General features: G+C 51.7%; 1 protein-coding gene across 1 annotated transcript in view; it reads left to right on the top strand.

The window, feature by feature from the left end:
* Positions 1-18229, top strand: part of OSBPL11 (oxysterol binding protein like 11) — a 30979-nt gene extending 12750 nt beyond the window's left edge. Inside the window, 8 exon segments of the mRNA XM_083154284.1 lie at positions 1957-2158; positions 8441-8589; positions 11778-11918; positions 12287-12779; positions 13070-13256; positions 13497-13679; positions 14334-14487; positions 16987-18229. Coding sequence (XP_083010410.1) covers positions 1957-2158; positions 8441-8589; positions 11778-11918; positions 12287-12779; positions 13070-13256; positions 13497-13679; positions 14334-14487; positions 16987-17043 — 1566 coding nt within the window. The 3' untranslated portion in view covers positions 17044-18229.
* Positions 18230-18891: the final 662 nt, after the last annotated feature.

The raw sequence follows: 18891 nt of genomic DNA, 5'->3' as shown, positions 1-18891 counted from the left end.
ACCCGATCCCACTGATATATGGAGCTGATCTGATCTGTGGACACTAATCTTGAACAAAAAATAATTGTGCCAGCTATTGTTTTCTGTTATCACATGTCCTGATTAAGTGGGGTAACTTTTCTGCTAAAAACAAAAAAATGACATTCTCTTTCCACATACCCCTCTCTGCATGAAAAAGCAACTGCAAACTCCCATGTGGGTCTTTATATGCATAGGACAAAAATCTAAAATAATAAAGCATAGCATGTCAGTTATGCTTTATGGCTGATACAGATGCTTGGCAACTGCAATCACACAGGACACGTTCTCTGCTTTCTCTGGTGCTGCAGGAAAGTGTTACCCAAAGCACGGTCACATTATCTCACCTACGGGATACCTTACAAAGTGTATGGAAAATGTGAAATGTAGACGCGATGGGAATGATTCCACCAGGAGCGTATTGAGTGATCCTGTAAATAGACACCCACCATACTGACCTAGAAGAAACATGCCGGTGGAAGGTTACTGCGGGTGGGGGAGCCGCTGCCTCTATACCGATATATCCCCAATGGTGCAGAACGTACGGTGGTCACAAGCTCTGTAATAATCTGATTCCCGGCCGTGGATCTGTAGTGCGACCTACTCGCGGACAGGAAGCTGGCGTACTCTGCCGTTGTCATGCTGTAGCTGGGATGGTCAGTAAGGGAGAATTAATCTATCTAACCACATTCTTTGAATGTTTCCAGGGCGACCAAGAGGTTTGGGTCTCCAGGATTAATTAGTTGGATGTGGTGCTGCGGGTCTGGATGGGATGACCCTGGTGTGGCAGGGTGATGCTGCAGGCATGCAAACGTGGGTCATTGCCTCCGCAGCTTTCTGTGTCAGGTCTGCTCTGCATATTAGTGCTGAAATACAGACCACACTGTGCTAGAAGCTCCACTGCAGAGAGCAGCACTCCCGGCAGGGAAGAGGAGGTAGATGGGTTTTGGAAGATGCAGGGTTCTAGAATGAACACTAGGGGAAGTGTATCAAACCTACACCATAGGTAGAGCAGCCTCAGCGTCTGACGTTTTATAGACGCTAGATACATGACAGAAGCTGCACTTTACCTGGAGCTGTTTCCTTACTGAGATCAGATAGATCCAGTCCCTGTCTAGTGCTCGCTGGGGGACGTTTCTGTCCTGAATCTATAGTGGGATAAGGGGTAATGCGTCATACACATGGGGAGATGAAAGCCCCATTTCTAAGTGATCTGACTAGACCACTTAAGGCCCCCATACACTACAACGATTTCGCACGATTTCATTTGATTCCGACCTTTCTGGACGATATATCATTTGTAAAGTGGCAAATCGTGTGTGTTTCCCATCCGAGGCGCAGTCCCGTGAGTGTCGGATATGAGCCCCTAGATTGCTTGTACTGCAACCTTTATTTGTCAGAGTCGCATGGATTCGGATGGAAAAAGGAGCGTTTTGTGCTTGTGATATATCGCAGGAAGTTTGCCTGGGATTTCCAGTCCCTCTAGCCCCTAATCCAGTCCATCAGATATATCATGGTACAATTGTATACCATAAGATCTATCTAATGCAAAAATGACACCAAAAGTACCAAATCGGATGGATCACTCCAGGGGGGAGGACAAGGGAAACCGCATCTGACTTTAGCGTCAGACATATCGTTGTAGTGTATGATGGTCCTTTAGAAATGAAGCACAGATCGCTATGTGTGTATGGCCCCTGGTGATGATGCGCAGTAAATCTAGTCACCACCAGTGTTCTCTCTCTCCAAAGACCACTGGCCGTGACGGATCACTCAGCACACATCGCGCAGTACCGCTGTCTCTGCTAAACCGCCAGCCGTTGGGATAACTTGGTTAGGTCATGTGACCCCCTCCCGCGGCGCCTCTCACCCCCGCTTCACCTCTCACCCCCAGCTTCACCTCTCAGCCCCGCTTCACCTCTCTCTCTCCCCCCTTAGATGATGACTCAGGCAGAGTGTCAGCAGAGGGACCTGATTCGCAGCATTGAAGGTCTGCCCCCTACTGGTCACTTCAGCTCACTGGACCAGGACCTGCTGATGCTGAAGGCCACATCCATGGCGACACTGACCTGCCTGAATGACTGTTTTTACATGCTGTACCAGCAGCACACGGCCTATCAGAAGAACATGCTGCCCACCGGTGAGTAGGGCTACTGTATGGGTACCGCGGTTTATATGTAGGCCCTGAAGCCTTGATGGAGAACCTTGGCACTCCAGATGTTGAACTACACATCCCAGCATGCTCTGCTTCAATTTTGCTATTTGGCCATGCTGAATCTGATGCAAAGCATGCTGGGATGTGTAGTTCAACAACAGCTGGAGTGTCAAGGTTAGCCATCAAGGCCCTAAAGCAATATATAAAAGGTAAGCTTACCCTCCCTTCTACTAGCCTGACCCTGCCCCATAGCCTGACCCTAACTCCCCCTCCCCCCTGCTAGTGCCACGGGAGCGCGCATCTCATCGCATACATCGCACAGGGGAAATCGGTGCGTGTATGGGCACCTTCACTACCTTACAGTACCCAGTTTCTGCCCACAATCCCTTAATTTCACAAATGACAAATGGAAAAAGCAGCCACGCAAACCACCCGCTCTCCTATCCCGCGTCTGTGTTCATTGACTGCGCTCTCTTTGGCGCATGCGCATTTTGCTGATAATCAGCAGGTGGGCTCTGTACCCAATGACACTCACAAGCTAGTAAATGGGTTACATTCCTGCCTGTGCTCCGCCTGTTTACCCGCACCTTACAGCTCCGCCTGTATACCCGCATCTTACAGCTCCGCCTGTATACCCGCACCTTACAGCTTCACCTGTATACCCGCACCTTAAAGCACCGCCTGTATACCCGCACCTTAAAGCACCGCCTGTATACCCGCACCTTACAGCGCCGCCTGTATACCCGCACCTTACAGCGCCACCTGTATACCCGCACCTTACAGCTCCGCCTGTATACCCGCAGCTTACAGCGCCACCTGTATACCCGCACCTTACAGCTCCGCCTGTATACCCGCACCTTACAGCTCCGCTATTGCAGACATGTGAAGAATTTGTTCTGCATTCTGTTCCGGGCTAGTGTCACGTGCAGGTGAGTCACGTATTCTGCGGGAGGTCAGTCGGCGTTTCCTGCACCCATCACTCACCGTGGCCCCACTGAGTATAATCACTGAGTACGATGTAGAGAGCAGTGTAGTCACTGTACAGAAGTATAGTGATGGCAGCAGCAATCCATGTAGTGTACACGCGGATGCACGCTGACCGTTATCGGCGCTTTCTATCGCAGCCCCTTATTAATAATGAGCGGGTTGCACTTGGACCATCGGTAACAGGAACTGACACATTTAGGCTCCAGCTCGGCGCCCGGGCATAAGAATGGAATGTGTAAATAATTTATTGCTGGAGTGTACAGCCGCCTGGCTGCTTTAGTTGTGGTGAAACCAGAGTCCTGTGTGAGAACAGGTCCCGGGTCCTCCTACCACCCTGTAGTACTGTGCCCCCGAATATTGTGGATGACTGTTACCTGTCCTGTGCCCCTGAGCCATGTGTCCAGCATATGTCTGAGTGTCACCTGTGCCCCTGAGCAGTGTGTCCAGCATATGTCTGAGTGTTACCTGTGCCCCGGACTGGTGTGTCCAGCTTATATCTAAGTGTTGCCTGTGCCCCTGAACAGTGTGTCCAGCATATATCTGTGTTACCTGTGCCCCTGAGCGGTGTGTCCAGTGTATGTCTGACTGTTACCTCTGCCCCTGAGCGGTGTGTCCAGCATTTGTCTAACTGTTACCTGTGCCCCTGAGCGGTGTGTCCAGCATATGTCTGAGTGTTACCTGTGCCCCTGAGCAGTGTGTCCAGCATATGTCTGACTGTTACCTCTGCCCATGAGCCGTGTGTCCAGCATATGTCTGAGTATTACCTGTGCCCCTGAGCAGTGTGTCCAGCATATATCTGAGTGTTACCTGTGCCCCTGAGCAGTGTGTCCAGCATATGTCTGAGTGTTACCTGTGCCCCTGAGCAGTGTGTCCAGCATATATCTGAGTGTTACCTCTGCCCCTGAGCCGTGTGTCCAGCATATGTCTGAGTGTTACCTGTGCCCCTGAGCAGTGTGTCCAGCATATGTCTGAGTGTTACCTGTGCCCCTGAGCCGTGTGTCCAGCATATGTCTGAGTGTTACCTCTGCCACTGAGCGGTGTGTCCAGCATATGTCTGACTGTTACCTGTTCCCCTGAGCCGTGTGTCCAGCATATGTCTGAGTGTTACCTGTGCCACTGAGCGGTGTGTCCAGCATATGTCTGATTGTCACCTGTGCCCCTGAGCCGTGTGTCCAGCATATATCTGAGTGTTACCTGTGCCCCTGAGCAGTGTGTCCAGCATATGTCTGAGTATTACCTGTGCCCCTGAGCAGTGTGTCCAGCATATGTCTGAGTGTTACCTGTGCCCCTGAGCGGTGTGTCCAGCAAATGTCTCAGTGTTACCTGTGCCCCTGAGCGGTGTGTCCAGCATATGTCTGACTGTTACCTGTGCCCCTGAGCAGTGTGTCCAGCATATATCTGAGTGTTACCTGTGCCCCTGAGCGGTGTGTCCAGCATATGTCTGACTGTTACCTGTGCCCCTGAGCGGTGTGTCCAGCATATGTCTGAGTGTTACCTGTGCCCCTGAGCAGTGTGTCCAGCATATGTCTGACTGTTACCTGTTCCCCTGAGCCGTGTGTCCAGCATATGTCTGAGTGTTACCTGTGCCACTGAGCGGTGTGTCCAGCATATGTCTGATTGTCACCTGTGCCCCTGAGCCGTGTGTCCAGCATATATCTGTGTTACCTGTGCCCCTGAGCAGTGTGTCCAGCATATGTCTGAGTGTTACCTGTGCCCCTGAGCCGTGTGTCCAGCATATGTCTGAGTGTTACCTTTGCCACTGAGCGGTGTGTCCAGCATATGTCTGACTGTTACCTGTTCCCCTGAGCCGTGTGTCCAGCATATATCTGAGTGTTACCTGTGCCCCTGAGCAGTGTGTCCAGCATATGTCTGAGTATTACCTGTGCCCCTGAGCAGTGTGTCCAGCATATGTCTGAGTGTTACCTGTGCCCCTGAGCGGTGTGTCCAGCAAATGTCTCAGTGTTACCTGTGCCCCTGAGCGGTGTGTCCAGCATATGTCTGACTGTTACCTGTGCCCCTGAGCAGTGTGTCCAGCATATATCTGAGTGTTACCTGTGCCCCTGAGCGGTGTGTCCAGCATATGTCTGTTACCTCTGCCCCTGGGCATTGTGTCCAGCATATGTCTGACTGTTACCTGTGCCCCTGAGCAGTGTGTCCAGCATATATCTGAGTGTTACCTGTGCCCCTGAGCGGTGTGTCCAGCATATGTCTGAGTGTTACCTGTGCCCCTGAGCGGTGTGTCCAGCGTATATGTCTGAGTGTCTCCTGTGCCCCTGAGCGGTGTGTCCAGCATATGTCTGAGTGTCACCTCTGCCCCTGAGCAGTGTGTCCAGCCTATGTCTGTGTTACCTGTGCCCCTGAGCGGTGTGTCCAGCATATGTCTGATTGTCACCTGTGCCCCTGAGCCGTGTGTCCAGCATATATCTGAGTGTTACCTGTGCCCCTGAGCAGTATGTCCAGCATATGTCTGAGTATTACCTGTGCCCCTGAGCAGTGTGTCCAGCATATGTCTGAGTGTTACCTGTGCCCCTGAGCAGTGTGTCCAGCATATGTCTGAGTATTACCTGTGCCCCTGAGCAGTGTGTCCAGCATATGTCTGAGTGTCACCAGCATATGTCTGAGTGTTACCTGTGCCCCTGAGCGGTGTGTCCAGCATATGTATGAGTTTCACCTGTGCCCCTGAGCCGTGTGTCCAGCATATGTATGAGTTTCACCTGTGCCCCTGAGCAGTGTGTCCAGCATATGTCTGAGTGTTACCTGTGCTCCTGAGCCGTGTGTCCAGCATATGTCTGAGTATTACCTGTGCCCCTGAGCCGTGTGTCCAGCATATGTCTGAGTATTACCTGTGCCCCTGAGCCGTGTGTCCAGCATATGTCTGAGTATTACCTGTGCCCCTGAGCATTGTGTCCAGCATATGTCTGACTTAACTGTGCCCCTGAGCAGTGTGTCCAGCATATGTCTGAGTGTTACCTGTGCCCCTGAGCATTGTGTCCAGCATATGTCTGACTTAACTGTGCCCCTGAGCGGTGTGTCCAGCATTTGTCTTAGTGTTACCTGTGCCCCTGAGCATTGTGTCCAGCATATGTCTGACTTAACTGTGCCCCTGAGCAGTGTGTCCAGCATATGTCTGAGTGTTACCTGTGCCCCTGAGCATTGTGTCCAGCATATGTCTGACTTAACTGTGCCCCTGAGCAGTGTGTCCAGCATTTGTCTAATACCCCTTTTACACCGCCGAAAAATCCGGGTCAGCGGCGGGTCAGACCCGGATCCGCGGCGGTGTAAATGGGGGGTATCCGTTTCCATTTACACGGGTCCTCTACCCAGGTCCTGACCTGGGTAGAACACGGATAGGACCCGTGTAAATGTCGGTGTAAATGGTCCCGCTGCGGGTGCAGGCACCCGCAGCGGGTCCACAGCGTGCAGCGCTGGGGAAGATGTTCCCAGCTGCTGCGGGAGGAGGGGGGTCCCTGCGGCTGCTGAGGAGAGGGGGGTACCTGTCAGCCTGCTGTGCTGGGGGTACGGGGGTGCTAGGGGTACCTGTCCTGCCTGCGGTCGGATCTCAGCGGAGAAGATGATGTGCGCCGCTGCTGTATCACCCCCCTCCCCCCCATCCGGCAGCCGGTCCCTGCGGCGTATGGAGTGTCAGTATCGGCGGTCCCTCCAGCGCATAGGAACTAGTACTAGTTCCCATGCGCCAGAGGGACCCCCGCCACTGACACTCCATACGCCGCACGCCGCAGGGACCGTCTGCCGGGGAGGGGGGGGGGGGGGTGGTACAGCAACGGCGCACATCATCTTCTCCGCTGAGATCCGACCGCAGACAGGACAGGTACCTTCAGCACCCCTTGCACCCCCCAGCACCCCGGTACCCCCAGGTACACCAAGCACAGCAGGCAGGACAGGTACCCTCCGGCACCCCCAGCACCTTAAAAAAAAAAAAAAAAAAACACTTAACCTGGGTCAGCCCTGATATATATATATATATATATATATATATATATATATATATATATATATATATATATATATATATATTATATTATATTTCTATATATATGTATATATATTATATTTCTATATATTATATATTTCTATATATATATATATATATATATATATATTTCTATATATATATATTTTTCTATAAATATATATATAAAATATTATTTAAGGCAGGGCTGACCCAGGTTCAGTGTAAATGGTGCAGACCCAGGTCCGACCCAGGTCAAAGTGCTGTGTAAATGGGGTATAAAGCAGGGTCAGACCCTGGATACTCCAGCATTCAAAGACCAGGGTCCGACCAGGGTTTTTGGTGTAAAAGGGGTATCAGTGTTACCTGTGCCCCTGACCAGTGTGTCCAGCATATGTTTGAGGGTTAGCAGGGTTCCTGCACATCGTGTCCATCATTTGTCTGTTACATGTGCCTCTGTGTCCAGCAGATGCCTCTGTGTTACCTGTGCCCCTGTGCCCAGCAGATGCCTGTGTTGTGTTACCTGTGTCCAGCAGATGCCTCTGTGACCCTGTGTCCAGCAGATGCCTGTGTTGTGTTACCTGTGCCCCTGTGCCCAGCAGATGCCTATGTTGTGTTACCTGTGTCCAGCAGATGCCTCTGTGACCCTGTGTCCAGCAGATGCCTGTGTTGTGTTACCTGTGCCCCTGTGTCCAGCAGATGCCTCTGTGTTACCTGTGCCCAGCAGATGCCTATGTTGTGTTACCTGTGTCCAGCAGATGCCTCTGTGACCCTGTGCCCAGCAGATGCCTGTGTTGTGTTACCTGTGCCCCTGTGTCCAGCAGATGCCGTTACCTGTGCCCCTGTGTCCAGCCGATGCCTATGTTGTGTTACCTGTGTTACCTGTGCCCAGCAGTTGCCTCTGTGTTACCTGTGCCCAGCAGATGCCTTTGTTCCCTGTGCCCCTGAGCATTGTGTCCAGCAGCCATATGACAGAACACTGTGAAGTTCCTCTATTATGTTTGCAGAACATAATTAGTTCACACTGGTTTCATATTACACCTCCCAGCGTCCGATAATCTTGCCACACCCCAACCAATTACAGGTAACATGCTAATTAGTGGGAGGGGTTTGCCCTAAGAAAGGTGCAGCTGCCAAGCTCAGAGAAGCAGCAATTCCCCCGGTGCTTCTCCACATTACAGACCCCAGAGAGCAGTCGTTCGCTTCCCATGTTGTACCTGAATTATGGTTCTATCCCAGAGGGCAGGTCCCCTCTCTGTGCTCCGTCTGGATTATGAGCAATTTTCACAACAAAATTCCTTTTGCTTCAGGGGTGACGATCAACTGGTTGGAACCAAAGATCCTCCTGTCCGACCACCTGGAGAATGGAGAAGACCCCAACTTCCGGGCGGAGGAGAGCACAGCGCAGGCCCTGCTGAATGAGGCTCAGGGGGTGCCGGAGACCGGCCATCTGAGCAGGGTAAGATCCTGTGCATCGCACCTGCACCCCAAGAATCATTTCTGAGTGGCTCATTAGTCAGACTGGGGGTTCAGTGTCTGCGGCTGCATTATGGTATGTGTCCTACTATCGATAATTAAGGGGTGCATTCTGCCCCCTTTGTCGGCTCTCCTACAGCGGAACCCCTCTTTAAAGTGAATACGCTGTATACCAGACTGGAGCAGGCTGGAAACATTGTATCAGAGTGAAATGCATTATTGATCAGTTCAGAGTCAGACCGGTGTACTGTAACGTTACCGAGTCTACGCACCGCCCGTATATTGGCGTCTGCGCAATTCCTGTAGCACGCAGTAACCAATCAGATGCGTCATTTACTCGTACAGCTTAGAAGAAGAAAGCAGACCACTTCTCGGTTGCTGTGGGTTACAGCGGATATGTGAATATGCCTGGTGTATACAGTGTCTCCCTCCGGTGCCTGTAATGTGATAGATCCACCCAGCCCCGGAGTGGATAATGCTGCTTCAGGTCTCTGCAGATTTGTATCTGGCTGATCCCCCGGTCTAGGCTCGTCTAGCCAGGTCTAGGTGCGGCCGCCGCGATCCATAGCTGGGAGCTGTCACCACCACACCTGGGAGGGGTGACAGCCAGCAGAATCTCTGCCGTCTGTGTTTTCACAAGCCCCGCTGACATATGGCATACCTTTGTGTGCATGAATGCTGCCAGTGTTCTAAGTATCAGCAGCGGTTCCCTTATAGATGATGATAGGGAAGTGAGCAGCGTATAATCTCTGGGGGTTGTGCTTTACTGTCCCGCAGATGTTATATAATGTGATGTCACATCAGCGAAGGTGGAAAGTCCCTGCCAGTCTGACTGTACCCCGAGCCCCTGTATCTTGTGCCATGCTACAAGGCAGGTCCGCTTAGAACACCCCTCATAATAAGGGGGATCGCACGTGTGCGCGCTGTGGGCTCTATGACCCCCTTACGTTGGTCTAGCTTTATCCCCATGTTGTCTAATTCTCCCCCTGCTCAGCAACACAGAACAATCTATGCGGGATAACATTGGGATACATGTATGACTAGGGGTAACATATGGAAGACATGTATGACCGGGGATTGGGGTGTGCAGGGTAACACATGTATGACTGGGTATTGGGGTGTGCGGAGTAATACATGTATGATCGGGATTAGGGTGTGCGAGGTAACACATGGAAGACATGTATGACTGGGGATTGGGGTGTGCGAAGTAATACATGTATGATCAGGATTGGGGTGTGCGGGGTAACACATGGAAGTCATGTGTGATTGGGGTGTGCGGGGTAACACATGTACAACTGGGGATTTGGGTGTGTGGGGGTAACACATGTATGACTGGGGTGTGCGGGTTAGCACATGTATGACTGGGGATTGGGGTGTGCGGGGTAACACATATATGACTGGGGATTGGGGTGTGCGGGGTAACACATGGAAGTCATGTGTGATTGGGGTGTGCGGGGTAACACATGTATGAGTGGGGATTGGGGTGTGTGGGGTAACACATGGAAGTCATGTGTGACCGGGGATTGGGGTGTGCGGGGTAACACATGTATGACTGGGGTGTGCGGGGTAACACATGGAAGTCATGTATGACCGGGTATTGGGGTGTGCGGGGTAACACATGGAAGACATGTATGACTAGGGGTTGGGGTGTGCGGGGTAACACATGTATGATCGGGGATTGGGGTTTGCGGGGTAACACATAGAAGACATGTATGACTGGGGATTGTGGTGTGCGGGGTAACACCTGTATGATCGGGGATTGGGGTGTGCGGGGTAACACATAGAAGACATGTATGACTGGGGATTGGGGTGTGCGGGGTAACACATGTATGATCGGGTATTGGGGTGTGCAGGGTAACACATGGAAGACCTGTATGACCAGGTATTGGGGTGTGCGGGGTAACACATGTATGACCGGGGATTGGGGTGTGTTGGGTGAAACATAGAAGACATGTATGACCGGGATTGGGGTGTGCGGGGTAACACATGTATGACTGGGTATTGGGGTATGCGGAGTAACACATGTATGATCGGGATTGGGGTGTGCGGGGTAACACATGTATGATCGGGATTGGGGTGTGCGGGGTAACACATGGAAGACCTGTATGACCGGGGATTGGGGTGTGCGGGGTAACACATGTATGTAGTGTTCATTCTAGCACCCGCCATCTTTGAAAACCCATGCAGTTCCTCTTCCCTGCCTGGGGTGTCGCTGTCTGCTGTGGTGTTTCTAGCACAGGTCTGGCTTGCATACCAGTGCTAATATACAGACCACACTGTGCTAGAAGCACTACAGCAGACAGCGACACCCAGGCGGGGAAGAGGAACTGCATGGATTTTCAAAGTTGGCGAGTGCTAGAATGAACATTATGTATGACCAGGGATTGGGATGTGCGGGGTAACACATGGAAGACATGTATGACCTGGGATTGGGGTGTGCCGGGTAACACATGGAAGACATGTATGACCGGGGATTGGGGTGTGCCGGGTAACACATGTATGACCGGGGATTGGAGTGTGCGGGGTAACACATGGAAGACATGTATGACTGGGGATTGGGGTGTGCGGGGTAACACATGTATGACCGGGGATTGGGGTGTGCGGGGTAACACATGTATTACCGGGGAATGGGGTGTGCGGGGTAACACATGTATGACCGGGGATTGGGGTGTGCGGGGTAACACCTGTATGACCGGGGATTGGGGTGTGCGGGGTAACACATGTATGACCGGGATTGGAGTGTGCGGGGTAACACATGGAAGACATGTATGACTGGGGATTGGGGTGTGCAGGGTAACACATGTATGACCGGGGATTGGGGTGTGCTGGGTAACACATGTATGACCGGGATTGGGGTGTGCGGGGTAACACATGTATGACCGGGGATTGGGGTGTGCGGGGTACCACATGGAAGACATGTATGACTGGGGATTGGGGTGTCTGACCGGGGATTGGGGTGTGCGGGGTAACACATGCATTACCGGGGAATTGGGTGTGCGGGGTAACACCTGTATGACCGGGGATTGGGGTGTGCAGGGTAACACCTGTATGACCGGGGATTGGGGTGTGCGGGGTAACACATGTATGACCGGGGATTGGGGTGTGCGGGGTAACACATGTATGACCGGGGATTGGGGTAACATTTCCATATTTCTGTTCGATCTTCCACAGGAACCTGAGGACATAAACCCAGAGGATGAGCTGGAGGATTCCTGTGACCTGACAGAGGATGACCTGGGGGCTGTGGAGGAGCAGCGTAGTGTCATTCTGCACCTGTTATCTCAGCTCAAACTGGGCATGGATCTGACACGGGTGAGACCATCCCCCCACCTGCAGTCACTGTGCGACGCCCGCTGTCGCTGTGCGACATCCCCTCCACCCCCTGTCGCTGTGCGCCGTCCCCTCCGTCCCCTGTGCAACTTCCCCTCCGCCCCGTCGCTGTGCAACGTCCCCTCCACCCGCTGTGTGACATCCCCTCCGCCCCCTGTCGCTGTGCGACGTCCCCTCCGCCCCCTGTCGCTGTGCAACGTCCCCTCCGCCCGCTGTGTGTTTACCTGTAGCCGGGAGGTGCCCTCTGTTACCCGTAGGTGGGAAGTGCCCTCTGTCACCCGTTGTTTAGGTGAGTCTGGAGTTGCACATAGTCCATTTCCAGACATTGACTGTTGCTTTCCCCGTTTCAGGTTGTTCTTCCCACCTTCATTCTGGAAAAGCGTTCGCTGCTGGAGATGTACGCCGACTTCCTGTCCCACCCAGACCTTTTCCTTTCCATCAGTGGGGGTCTCACCCCGGAGGAGCGCATGGTCAGATTCGTAGAGTACTATCTCACCTCTTTCCACGAAGGACGCAAAGGTGCTTTGGCCAAGAAGCCGTATAACCCTATCATTGGGGAATCCTTTCACTGCTCCTGGCAGGTTCCCAAGGATTCCATCCAAACTCCCATACCTTCTGAAACACTTATAGACTCTCAGGACCGCACGTCGCCTCAGGAAGAGGACGGAACAAAAGAAAAGGACTTCTATTCGGTCAGGTTTGTGGCCGAGCAGGTATCTCACCACCCTCCCGTCTCGGGGTTCTACGCCGAGTGTCCAGAGAGAAGGATGTGCGTCAATACACACGTGTGGACCAAGAGCAAGTTCATGGGGATGTCCATTGGCGTGACGATGGTTGGAGAAGGTGATTGATAGCTGCCTTGTGTGATCATGTATCAATCTGAGGGTAGCAGCGATACATACGTAGTGCCGCTAAAATCTCTCAGCCAGTTACCCCAACACCAAAGGTGGCTCCTGGTCCTCAGCCTGGTGCCACCTGCTTCCTGCCTTGCTCTGTATATTGTGTGGGTTCCTTAATGTTCTCTTGACGTAATTATTGTGCGTATAAGCCTCAGAATTCCTGGGGTAGACATGGTTCTAGAACAGTCCTAATGTCACCTCCGACACCCAGTGACTCAACTGTTCTCTTCCCAGGCGTCCTTTATCTCTTGGAACACGATGAGGAATATTCCTTCACCCTGCCCTGTGCGTTCGCCCGCTCCATCCTCACCGTGCCCTGGGTGGAACTGGGGGGAAAGGTGAACGTGAACTGCGCAAAGTCTGGTTACTCCGCAGCCATCACCTTCCACACCAAACCCTTCTACGGAGGAAAGTTACACAGGTGAGTGTGGTGTATTACCGCATGCATGTCAAGACCCGGGATCCTTGCACCCTGCACCTTGTAAAATCCTTGCAGTTGCTCAATCCTGTCTAAGGTGGCGCTGTTAAAATTCCCATGGGCTGTAGAAACGTGTTTTTAGGTTTTTTTTTGTTTTTTTTTAATCTGAAGTGCTGGTTCAGGATATAATCTCCATAGTAAGTGGAGGTTTCTGCGGGTGACGAGGTTTCTGCATTTCTCTAGGGTGACCGGCGAGGTGAAACACAACCCAACCAACACGCTGGTGTGTAAGATCCAGGGCGAGTGGAACAGCGTGCTGGAGTTCGCGTACAGCAGCGGGGAGACTCGATCTGTGGATCTAACCAAGCTCCCGGTGACCAAGAAGAGGGTGCGTCCTATAGAGAAGCAGGGGCTGTTTGAGTCCAGGTGAGTGCGTTGCTGAAACTGCGCACATACCCCAGAACCGCCAGCGGTGGAGATAAGAAACGGAGGGTAATTTATTATCTCTGTCTTATAAACGTTTCCAATATAAACATTATACATAGTTCATTATAACTTTGGTTGACACTGAATGTAGTCAAAATGTTGACATGTAAAATTACTACACTGACTGGAAGAGGAGAATTAGGGTGAAATTGTAGGAGGGTTAGGGCTAGGTGCAGGGGGGGGGGTTGGTTTGGGTTCGGCTGGAGGACGAGAGGTTAGGGTTAGTTGACCGTGATTTGTTGACATTCTAATTGTGTTGACATTTCATCTGTGTCGACATTATGACCATTTAGACATGAGCTAAGGTAACGAAATATACCGCCCGCATCATTTTTACTTTAGATATTTAGAGATTTTGTACTACTCCAGCCAAGCTCATTAGACTTCGGAGCGATGATGCAATATAGAGCGGCTCCACCCACCGCTCTGCATGGTCGTGTCAGGGATCAGCAGGGGAAGGGATACATGGGAGATCAGTGCCATATAACCACTGTATATCATTCTCCTTGGTAACACACTGGCTGCGGTATACAGGGGTTGTGTCAGCGGCGCAGCTAAGTATTCTGTGTAATCTCCTGTCTCTGGTGACTCCAGGAGGCTGTGGGCACATGTGACAGAAGCCTTGACGGCTAAAGATATCGAGCAGGCGACAGAACACAAGAGGGCGCTAGAGGAGCGACAGAGGGCAGAGGAGAGGCATCGGACAGAGACCGAGGCAACGTGGGAAACCAAGTACTTTACAAAAGAGGTATATCTTGTGGCTCGTGCCTCACATACGTCAATGTGTGTGTTTATGTAGAAGTCTATTTAATGTACACATGTGTATAGATTTATGTAAACCCCATGATGATGTGTATACACACTGGTTATACTGTGACCGCTTTCCCCACCTCCTAGAGGTCATTTCTGTAAGCGGTGACTTGTGCAAACTGTCAGTTCTTGGCAACTTTCACTCATAATAATAAACCGCCAATGACATTAAAAGCTAAGACCACCACTTCGCAAACGTAACCCCTACAGTCACTTTAGATAATTCCAATCGCAGTCTAATGATCACAGCCCTGTCCTACCTAACATATCACTCATCTCCTGATATACTCTGTGCTGCTCGGGACGCTGCTCCTCCCACTATATAACTCTCAGTCTGTGGTTTCCTGCTGCCTCCATTCCTCTCCTCACATCATGTCACTGTCCCTGTCACATGCAGCCCTGTCCTCACTGACACATCACTCATCTCCTGATATACTCTGTTCTGCTGGGGACCCTTCTCCTCACACTATATAACTGTCAGTCTGTGGCTTCCTGCTGCCTCCATTCCCCTCCTCACATCATGTCACTGCCCCTGTCACATGCAGCCCTGTCCTCACTGACACATCACTCATCTCCTGATATACTCTGTGCTGCTGGGGACCCTGCTCCTCCCACTATATAACTCTCAGTCTGTGTCTTCCTGCTGTCTCCATTCCCCTCCTCACATCATGTCACTGCCCCTGTCACATGCAGCCCTGTCCTCACTGACACACCATTCATCTCCTGATATACTCTGTGCTGCTGGGAACACTGCTCCTCCCACTATATAACTCTCAGTCTGTGTCTTCCTGCTGTCTCCATTCCCCTCCTCACATCATGTCACATGCAGCCATGTCCTCACTGACACATCACTCATCTCCTGATATAATCTGTGCTGCTGGGGACCCTGCTCCTCCTACTATATAACTCTGTCTGTGGCTTCCTGCTGCCCCCATTCCCCTCCTCACATCATGTCACTGTCCCTGTCACATGCAGCCCTGTCCTCACTGACACACCACTCATCTCCTGATATACTCTGTGCTGCTGGGGACCCTGCTCCTCCTACTATATAACTCTCAGTCTGTGGCTTCCTTCTGCCCCCATTCCCCTCCTCACATCATGTCACATGCAGCCCTGTCCTCACTGACACACCATTCATCTCCTGATATACTCTGTGCTGCTGGGAACACTGCTCCTCCCACTATATAACTCTCAGTCTGTGTCTTCCTGCTGTCTCCATTCCCCTCCTCACATCATGTCACATGCAGCCATGTCCTCACTGACACATCACTCATCTCCTGATATAATCTGTGCTGCTGGGGACCCTGCTCCTCCCACTATATAACTCTGTCTGTGGCTTCCTGCTGCCCCCATTCCCCTCCTCACATCATGTCACTGTCCCTGTCACATGCAGCCCTGTCCTCACTGACACACCACTCATCTCCTGATATACTCTGTGCTGCTGGGGACCCTGCTCCTCCTACTATATAACTCTCAGTCTGTGGCTTCCTTCTGCCCCCATTCCCCTCCTCACATCATGTCACATGCAGCCATGTCCTCACTGACACATCACTCATCTCCTTATATACTCTGTGCTGCTGGGGACCCTGCTCCTCCCACTATATAACTCTCAGTCTGTGGTTCCCTGCTGCCTCCATTCCCCTCCTCACATCATGTCACTGCCCCTGTCACATGCAGCCCTGTCCTCACTGACACATCACTCATCTCCTGATATACTCTGTACTGCTGGGGACCCTGCTCCTCCCACTATATAACTCTCAGTCTGTGTCTTCCTGCTGCCTCTATTCCCCTCCTCACATCATGTCACTGCCCCTGTCACATGCAGCCCTGTCCTCACTGACACATCACTCATCTCCTGATATAATCTGTGCTGCTGGGATCCCTGCTCATCCCACTATATAACTCTCAGTCTGTGGCTTCCTGCTGCCACCATTTCCCTCCTCACATCATGTCACTGCCCCTGTCACATGCAGCCCTGTCCTCACTGACACATAACTCATCTCCTGATATACTCTGTGCTGCTGGGGACCCTGCTCCTCTCACTATATAACTCTCAGTCTGTGGCTTCCTGCTGCCTCCATTCCCCTCCTCACATCATGTCACTGCCCCTGTCACATGCAGCCGTCCTCACAGACACATCACTCATCTCCTGATATACTCTGTGCTGCTGGGGACCCTGCTTCTCCCACTATATAACTGTCAGTCTGTGGCTTCCTACTGCCTCCATTCCCCTCCTCACACCATGTCACTGCCCCTGTCACATGCAGCCCTGTCCTCACTGACACATAAGGTTACTGGGGCCTTTCTGGACCTCTCCTCTCTAGCTGTGCGGTGGAGCCAGGGCTCAGTGAATAGGGAACATAGTTTCACAAACAATTCAGAAACAACCTTTAATTTGCCACCAGGAGAGACTGTAACTGTTTTCTCCCCATTGCAGGGCGACGGGTGGGTCTACAACAAACCTTTATGGAAGAACTCCAATCTTTCCCTGTAACTACAGCCCATGCGACTCCAAAGGGTGGAAACTGCACCAACGGGTGAGCTTCACAGGGTGCAGAGAGAGACCGTCACCCGGGATGATCGGTCCCAGGAACACGGAATCACGGATCAGTGTAGACCTGTTTCATCACCTCTTGCTCTGATCTTCCTAAACTCGGACACTCAGGATCCACTCGGTCCACGTGGCGAGAGGTCTTTTCTCTGCTAAACACCGACCTCCCGTCATCCCGCCCAGCGGCACATGCAGTATTAATTTGCTTGTTCTGACTTTCCCAGTCTCTGGGCTGAAGTTCCCTTTGCCGCTGGCGGGCGTATGAAAGATGGCAGCCCCTTCCTCCCCCTACAGGAGGCCTTCAGTGTTTCCCAGCTTCTTGGCCTCTCCGTGGATCAGGAAATAGGTCACATCTGTAGTTTGGAGACAAGAGTCTGAGCCACACAGGATGCAACAGAAAATCTGCTTTTGTTTTGGACTGATTCTTTTATTTTCGATAAATGCTTCGCATTAGGTTTAACCCGTTCCCTGCAGTAACGGAATCCGGCCCCTGCACTTGCAAACAGAACTACTTGAGGCCGCAGTTTTATTTCTGCTTGTGATGCTTGCTCCAGCCAGCAGCCCCCCCCCCCCCTCCTGCAGTGCTGTCTATCAAGGGATTCGCTACGATCAAGTACCATTAACCCTTCGACTGCAACAAGCTCCCTGTTCTGTCCCTGTCTGGACTAATCATGGCGGCACACTTACCCTTATGCAGCAATATTTATTTTCTTCACTAAAATAATAAAATTTCTGTACGACAAGATGCTGGAACCGGCCTGGCCGCACCGCGACATAGTCCTGGTGGGCTAGTGGCGCGATCGGACGTTACAACGCAAATTCAGGTAGCCGCTGACCTCCTTGCAGTGCAGTGTTTGCCGGCGTGCGTGTACAATGCTCCGCGAGTGGTGCCTTATTCTCTCTTCTGAATGTCGTCTTCCAATCAGTGTGTGTATAAAGCTGAACTGTGTTATATAAAAAAAAACACGCCAGCCCCGCGGTGTCTCCCGCCCTGGTGGTTGCCGGCGGCGGAGCAGCAAGACCCGGCCGGGGTGGTGTGTTCCGTGCACACGTCTCCCCTACGCGGTGGGTAAATGGACATCCTGCAAGCTGTGTATCGGGAGAACTGAGAATAAAATGTAAATTGTCACCTGGTTTTCTCATTTCTGTGGGGAGGGCTCATATATGCAATGACAAATAAATCCTTGGAAGGTACTGAGAGAAGCAACTGGTGTACGTGATGTACGGAACTCCTTGATAACTCAAGTCATTTACCCCTAGGTATCTAGGGGAAACGGTCATCTGTCAGACCAGACTTAGGTCAACAGTCATTAGGTCGACTGTCCCCAAGGTCGACATGACTTAAGGTCGACATGACTTAAGGTCGACATGGTTTTAGGTCGACAGTCATTAGGTCGACATGAGTTTTCAATGTTTTTTGAGCTGACGTGCCGACAAGCGGTATTTCATGCCCTACCATCCACTAGGGTGTGGTGGGAGAATAAAATAGTGTGCCGAGCGATTGCGCTTCGACTCCATCTGTGTCCATGTCGACTGTGTCGACATTCGGGTCAAAAAACAGTGAAAACCTCATGTCGACCTAAAACCATGTCGACCTTGAGCCATGTCGACCTTGGGGACAGTCGACCTTCCGGGGTCCACCTAATGACTGTAGACCTAAGTCTGTTCTGACAGATGTACCGCTTCCGTATCTAGAACCGCTTATAAAAATAATAGTTATTTATACAGCGTTCTGTCTCCAACGGGATGCAAGGTGCTTTCAAGGCATCAAAAACAATGCACACAGTACAG

Source organism: Crinia signifera, chromosome 7, assembly GCF_055691185.1.
Source record: "Crinia signifera chromosome 7, ASM5569118v1, whole genome shotgun sequence".
Lineage (NCBI taxonomy): Eukaryota > Metazoa > Chordata > Amphibia > Anura > Myobatrachidae > Crinia > Crinia signifera.
The sequence above is the reverse complement of the archived record's forward strand: the minus strand, read 5'-3'. Positions and strand labels throughout refer to the sequence as shown.